The sequence below is a fragment of the Podarcis vaucheri genome (genome assembly GCF_965113315.1).
Source record: "Podarcis vaucheri genome assembly, chromosome: 13".
NCBI lineage: Eukaryota > Metazoa > Chordata > Lepidosauria > Squamata > Lacertidae > Podarcis > Podarcis vaucheri.
The window spans coordinates 34,069,542-34,077,054 of NC_138751.1; the positions used below are offsets into that span (position 1 = coordinate 34,069,542).

The 7,513-nt window shown below is 45.2% G+C and overlaps 1 protein-coding gene across 1 annotated transcript; it reads right to left on the reverse strand.

Annotated features, from left to right (window-relative positions):
* Positions 1-200: 200 nt before the first annotated feature.
* LOC309517829 (uncharacterized protein) lies at positions 201-5,531 on the reverse strand. Its single transcript, XM_082197408.1, has 4 exons — positions 5,260-5,531; positions 2,973-3,266; positions 1,796-1,957; positions 201-417 (listed from the first exon to the last, which is right to left on the reverse strand). Exons 1-4 carry the CDS (start codon positions 5,369-5,371, stop codon positions 296-298), a joined length of 690 nt encoding a protein of 229 aa, XP_082053534.1. The 5' UTR covers positions 5,372-5,531; the 3' UTR covers positions 201-295.
* Between the last annotated feature and the right edge of the window lie 1,982 nt (positions 5,532-7,513).

Genomic DNA, 7,513 nt, shown 5'->3' on the forward strand with positions numbered 1-7,513 from the left:
AAAAATCCAATTTATTTTTTTAAAAAAAAACCTGATTTAAATTTTTAAAAAATCTGATTTATTTTATTTTTAAAAAAATCATTGATTTTTATCCACCCTGCCAATGGTAGTCCATAATGGTCAACTTTTTATTATGATCAAGTCTAAATTTTGAAAAATATGTCTTAATTAGCCATGTCTTGATTAGAAGATTAAACAACTTATTGATTCCCAAATAAATATTTTTTATTGCATGGGGGAAGGATGTCGATTTGCAAATCTACAAAACCAATAAAATCAGGACGGGAAAAAAATATTAATCCTGTTCATCGTCATATTCCAGACCCTCTAGATGGCAAGTTCTGTGGTGGATCCACGCATTCCTCATTTTCAAAACGATCTGCTCCAAGCGGGAAAGGCGCTGCTCAAAGTCTCTCACTGCAATGAAACAGCATGATTTTTGACTCGGGCAAAACAACTATTGCTTCAACACACACTCTGTGACAACTGGTTTCGAATACAGGTAACACATCTTATGGGAAGGTTAGGTTACAGGGGTCCATGTGTATACACAAATATGTGTAAAAGCCACAAACTCCTGAATCTACACCCCTGGGTTTCCTCCACTCTCCATCTATTTATCTCCCCCACAAATTGCAAATCTGCTGTTGTAAACAAAATCTGCCCTTACTCCCTTATGGGGGACACAAGAGCCCTTATAGAGTCCTTTGTACGTTCTCCATCAGTGGAGAAAATAACAGAGGCCAACCAGAGAATATTGAGAAGCAAAGCAGCTAGTAAGCCTGATCTTTATTAAACTGTTGCAACAGGGTGCTTCCCTCACATGCAGGAGAAAGGAGGAGGACCCAGAACAAAGGTGTGCCTGCCCTTATATAGACATTTTAAATTGCCTTCTCTGGAGCTCAAGACCACCCCACCATACATCATACCTACATCACAGAAAAGGCGGTCTACAACAGAAATTTGAATGTTGTTGCTTTTCCTGTCTGCCAGGTTATTGATAATGCCTTATCTGATTGCCTTTCCTGGTAGTCTGGCCATTGCTTTGAAATGGTGATTACCCAGTTCCTGAGACAATGGGAAGGTTCCATCACCCCCTCACTCCTTGCAGAGAAAACATTTGGTCAGTTTGGGAGACAGAATGATTTCAGGTCGGTCTTCCTGTGCTGATCTATGTATGTGCTTGGTTGGTACACTTATGAACATTTATTATATATACAGTGGTACCTCGGGTTAAGTACTTAATTTGTTCCGGAGGTCCGTTCTTAACCTGAAACTGTTCTTAACCTGAAGCACCACTTTAGCTAATGGGGCCTCCTGCTGCCGCCGGAGCACGATTTCTGTTCTTATCCTGAAACAAAGTTCTTAACCCAAGGTACTATTTCTGGGTTAACGGAGTCTGTAACCTGAAGCGTATGTAACCTGAAGTGTATGTAACCCGAGGTACCACTGTTTAAGACCTTAAATTTTTTATTACATGCAATCACGTAAGTAAAAAAAGTGTCAAATGCGAGTTACCTGTAGTGGCAAGAATGATACAGAAGTAAAAAAACAGGGAGTCTAGAAGGGTGCAAAGAAGCGAGGAAGCTTTTTTTCTGTTGAGTGTTGCATTCCCCTGGGGGTAACCTTGGGAGCACACCAGCAGTGGGGAAGGGCATAGACAGCAGTGGGTGTAGTCAAAGCCCACCCCAATCTCCCTTTGCAACTTCAATATCAATATGCTCTTGACAGTCACACACCCTCTACTGCTTGATCAAATTCAATTCCATAAAAATGAAAGGTCCTCCTGACTTACTTGTGTTACTGATGGTGTACTCGATCTTCTGCATTCCAAGCAGGATCTCATCCAATGTGATCTTTTTTGGTGATTTCGGGAAATAGCGTGGATTGGTTTGTGTCTCTGCCTCCGTCCCATCAGCTGCATCTTTGGAGGTGCAGGGCCTTTCAATATCATCATCTTCGGGGGGGGGGAGGAAAGGGGGGTGTTAGTAACATGATAGTCTCCTTGCTTTGTTGAAATCTCTTGATATGTATCAACAGAGAGCTTGGAATCTATTTGATCATTGTGGATAATATTTAAGTGGGGTACAAGACTAGCTGAGTAGCAGTTGTTTATTGCAGTGTTTCCCAACCGGTGTTCCGCGGCACACTACTGTGCCATGAGACATTGGCTGGTGTGCCGTGGGAGGGAGGCGGGCGGTGAGAGGCGGCGGCGGCGAGGATCCACGGTGGTGGTGCCGAGCGGCGGGGCAGCGCGTGCAAAAGGGAGGAGCGCGAGACAGCGGAGGAGGAGGAGGCCGGCATGTCCGGGCAGCAGCAGCAACAACAGCAGCAGCAACTCCCGGCGACGGCTCCTCAAGCCCCGCCGCCGCCCCCTCCTCCGCCCGCTATCGCCGCCACCACCACAACAGCCGCCGCCGCCTCAGTTGCCGCCGTCCCTCAGTCCCTCGCTCTGCTGCCTCCTCCCACCCCCAAAGCTTGGAGGTTCCCCGGCAAGGGGGAGGGAAAAAACTTTCACTTTCGTGCGTCCCTCCCGGCGTGACGCTGCGCGCTGACGTCACGGGGCTGTGCCGCGGTGGTGTGCCACGAGATTTTTTTCATTAAACAGGTGTGCCGTTGCCCAAAAAAGTTTGGGAAACACTGGTTTATTGCAAGAGGAGGTGTGTGCTGTGGCCCAGAGAAAAGCTCTAATGCATAAAGGACACACCAATTAGAACATATTCACTGACTCACTGGATAATATGTACTGGGAGAAAGACAAGACTAGCTGGGTTGCCCTTTTTGTTGGAAGCTGGGAGTGGCTTACTATATACAGTGTACCCTGTATAGTTCTAAGGGAATCTTTAATGTACATATTGACACAAGACACTGTGCATTCTACACTTGGAACAAGTATTGGGCGGGCAGAAGTTGGAAGGTTATAATATACTTTTCCTAAACAGATAAATATTTTCCTGGATTTATGCACCAACCTTGACCTTTTGATGGCCGCCGTGTTTTGTCTTGTTCTTGTATTTTTTGTGCTTCTTGTACTTTTTTTGCTTCTTGTTCTTGTACTCTTTTTGCTTCTTGTTCTTGTACTCTTTTTGCTTCTTGTTCTTGTACTCTTTTTGCTTCTAGTTCTTGTACCCTTCGTTGTTCTTGTTCTTGTTCTTGTACTTTTCTTTGTTCTTGTTCTGGCTCTTTTACTGATTCTTTCCTTTGCTTTTGCTTTTGCTCTTCCTCTTCATCGTCGTCATCCTCCTCATGCTCCAGTATATAAGCAACTACCAAAACAGCAAATAATAAATTGAATAAATTGCCTACCTGGCCAGGTACGACTGTAAGAAGCTGCCCTCGGTTAAACCACCCCACGTGCATAGAAGGATTTGGAGGAAAATTGCTGCTCCATTATTCATCCCAACATATTACCACAGAGCCATGGGTGGCAGAGGGAGAGCAGCTGTATTCTCAAAGAAGTTTGCAATGTGCAAAAGTGCTATGCTGGCTAAGCAGCTATCTAAGGCAAGAGCTTTATTTTGCATCTTGTTCCACATGACACATCTGATCCAGCCAACTGGGCTTCTCAGCCACTTCCCACAAGTAAACCATGTGGACACAGTAAAATGGCTACTCCCAGACAGAGTCTGGATGCACACTATATATTTCAAGTACCCTTCAAGTGCATTCTCCCTCCTTCAAAGAATTATGGGCACTGTAGTTTGTAAATTATGGTGCCCATAATTATCTGATTGCTCTTTAAAGGTATAGCGTGTGCACAGCCAGAGAAAGGAACCCTGCTACTACTGTTCCACAATATCAAAAAATATCAGCCTTGATTCTTCCAAATTTAGAGCAAGCTTCAGTTGCCACCAGCCTGAAGCCTGCCTGCTACAGACAGGCCTCTTCGCACACCTACGAGAACAGATGAGGATGCGAGAAGGTTGTTCCACGTTACTGTCTCCACCGTGTTCTATTATGTTTTATTACATTTTTATATGTGCTGGAAGCTGCCCAGAGTGGCTGGGGAAACCCAGCCAGATAGGCGGGGTATCATCAGCATCAGCATCCCAAGAATAAACTCCTGCACAGATTGCCTGGAGCAAACTGCTGTTCCAGGCTAGGACTTGCAGGGGGGAAATAGGACCACGGTCAGCTCACAGTAGAGCCGGATTGAGTCAGGCTGTATGCAAGACAGTGGTAGCAAGCTAACTGAGGCTGTGGACACATTTCCAGTTTACAGTGCAAATGGGTGGTTCTTTTTCTAAATTTGGAGAAAAGCTGGTTTGAGGGGAAAACACTTCAAAAAACCGTGTTTCATAAGAAACGATAGGAAAGGTTGCGGCTAATGTGACGTGTGCACGCTGCTTCGCAAACCAGCAGCACACTGGATGCAGGGTAAATGGGCTGGAGGCTTTAAAGCAGCAGTTCTCAACTTGTGTGTCCCCAGATGTTGTTGGACTACAACTCCCATCATCCCTGAGCTCTGGCCTTGCTTGCTAGGGGTGATGGGAGTTGTAGTCCAACAACATCTAGGGACCCACAGGTTGAGAAAGGCTGCTAAAGACTTCAATGCTTCCCAACTCCACGGGAAACTGTCGGTGCTTAAGGGAGCCATGGTTTGTTCCTCAGGTCCTGGCTCTGACAGAGCTGAGCAACTTTCTGCTTTCCCTAGGCCACAGAGAGGTGTCTTTCTGTACTGCTAAGGGTTCTGAGGACATATCCTGAGGCTTGGAGGACAGGTCAGGGCTATCTCCTCAGGCTGTGAAGGTGAAGGCTTCATTAACTCCTGGGGAACCCCTCTGCTGAAAATCTCCAGTGGGGTAGTGGCTTCTGAAGGTCTTTCAGAGGATGAGCCCTGCGTCCAAGTCTTCCCCAGCCCCCAGGGTTCTGACTTCTGAGCCATGTCACCTGGACAGCCCTGTGTTGCGTATGCTTCACAAGCAGCCACTGCAGCTTACTGGGAGGGAGAGAGGTGACTTACTGGGAGGGGGAGAGCACAACATAAGCACATTGGTGGAGCCAATCCAGTGCTCCTGCCAGTACGTTTGCAGCTGACTGACCTCACAACCCTTTTCCCCTCTCAGTAAGCAGCAGTGATATCAGTGATGGGAGGTCAGCTAAATGCTGTCACCCCACTAACTGCTACTGCCAGAGTCCCATGGGGCAAACAACTGACATGTGAATTGTGCTGGGCTATCAGAGCATTCTGGGTTGAGTGTGCTGGAAACGCAGGGGTTTCACTTCTACAGCAGTGAGGAAGGGGATAGTTGTTTGTACTTAGGACTTCTCGGTTCTTGTTTTGGGGGACTGCCGTTGGTACTTCCAGCCGCATAGGCGTGGAGGTAGGTTTGGGGGCCGAGACATCATTTTTGCAGCAGCTCCAGGCCATTTTTAGCTGTTCCCCATCCTCCGTAGAAACATCCTCCTTTTTCTCTTGGCAGAAAGGAATCTCCCAGGCCCTCTGGTTCAGAGGCTATTGCCTGGTATCCCTCTTCTGCTGCGTCAGTGTTGGCATTCCTCTTTTGAATGGGATCTGCAGCTTTTCCAGCCTAGAGAACAGAGTGGGAGAAGAAAGTGAGAAATGAGGGTTTGCAGTCTTCCTTTCCTACCTGCCCACATGGAGCTTTTGTAGTATGTTGTGCTTCTAGATATTTACTTCTCTATTTATTTAGGTCTGTCTCCAGCCCTAGTCCTAATCATCTTAGACCCATTGAAGTTAATAAAGGTGAATAATGTTGGTTTGTGTCAGTGGGTCTAGTCTAGTCCAGTCTAATCTAGTCTGAGTACAGCTTAGTTGAATGCAACCCTTAAGAGTTTTTCTATGCTGCTTTGCATCAGGCCATGAGCTCAAAGCAGTTTACGTAAAGCAAACATAATAAGATTTACAGAAACCCTTCTAAAAAAAGAAAACCCACAGTAAAACAAAGATAATTGGTGAAAAATGTTAAAAAAAGACTAGAGGATGAAAACAAGGGAGCCTTCAGCATGTGCTGGAAACCCATCAGTGTCTTAACCATTTTTGCCTCCAAGGGAGGGAAGATCATAACTGCAGAGCCACCACAGAGAAGGCCCTGCCCTGGGTGCCCATTTGACAGGCCACATCCTTTGATGGGACCACAAACAGGGGACCCCTACTGATCTCAGGGCTTGGAGTGATTCATGTATTAGGGCACCACCCTAACTCCTGCTGGGCAGCATCAGAGTTTGACAAATCAACAGGATTCCAATCATTCCACTCCATTCCCCTTCCCCATAGTTTTTTCCCACCCGCCCATTTCTAGTCAGCATTTCATGGCCTCTGGGCATGATCAGTCCTCATTACCCCTCTCCCCAAGTTTTCCTACATGATGGGTGTTTTCCTAAATATTTTTTTATATTTTGGCAAACCTTGGAGTTGTCCCAAGCCTGCTGATACATTTCTCTTGTGCGCAGATGGTGCACTCACAGCCTGAACATTGGAAATAGAGGGGATTATATTTATTTCTTTTCCTTTGGAATTATATTTCTAAGCACAGGTGGGACCAGTTTATGGAATTGTATAATATGCAATCAAAATCATTTTTCCTCAATATCGCCTGCTGGAGCTTTGAAGGTCCCCACAAAGGAAAAGGCAAGCCATTTTAGTTGAAGCATTTAAACTGGTTCCAGTGATAATCTTTTGAAATTAATCCTTTCAGTGCTGAGGAAGGTCCCCCCTAGAATAGCTTTGAACAAGCCATAAAGAGCAATAGAACCAGAAATCACTAACAAATCCTAGCTACACCTCAAATGTGTGTGTGTGTGTGTTTTTCTGTCTGTCTGTCCCTTCCTCCCTCGCTTTCTCCAGGAAGAGTTTACAGAATGCTTCATTGTCACAAGAGCGAAGTCTAGAAAAGAAAAGTATTTTAAGATTTAACAAATTTACTGTCCAGCATCTTACCAAATTGGGAGCACACACCTAACATTGATATGTTAGGTATTCATGTACATTGCTTCTTACTGAACTGTGCAGATGATTCTAAGCACACCCAAATAACCTATCATTTCACATTGCCTGCAATTTCTAGAGGATTCTGTTTTTTCTATATTTCACCCTCCCTCTCCCAGCAGTTCCACTCATGTCCGGCACTTGGTTAAGAACAGAAATAGGAGTTCAATCTTTGGAGAGTTTAGTAACAGCAGTTGGTGACAAGTCCTTCTATGCAATTAGGAAGTCTCGTCTCATCTAGGTCTCATACACCAAAAGCAGGTTTCCAGTCCTATTGGTTTATAATCAAGTCAGACTAAAAATATAACAATTATGGAAATGTTAACAAAATGAAAGAGAAAAGCATCAAACACTTACTCTCATAGAGGACCTCTGGTCATCTAATAGGTGGGCCAGCAGAGGGAGGTGTCACAATGAAGGTCATGTCACTGTTACCTTAGCAACCTGGGTCAGACAGGGGCATTGTTACTCTTAATATGAACACAGGTGCTATGGTTTCTAATTCATTCAGTTATGCATATTTTTGCTTTTCATTCAGGCAAAATTTGCCCATGTGCCTGCTAC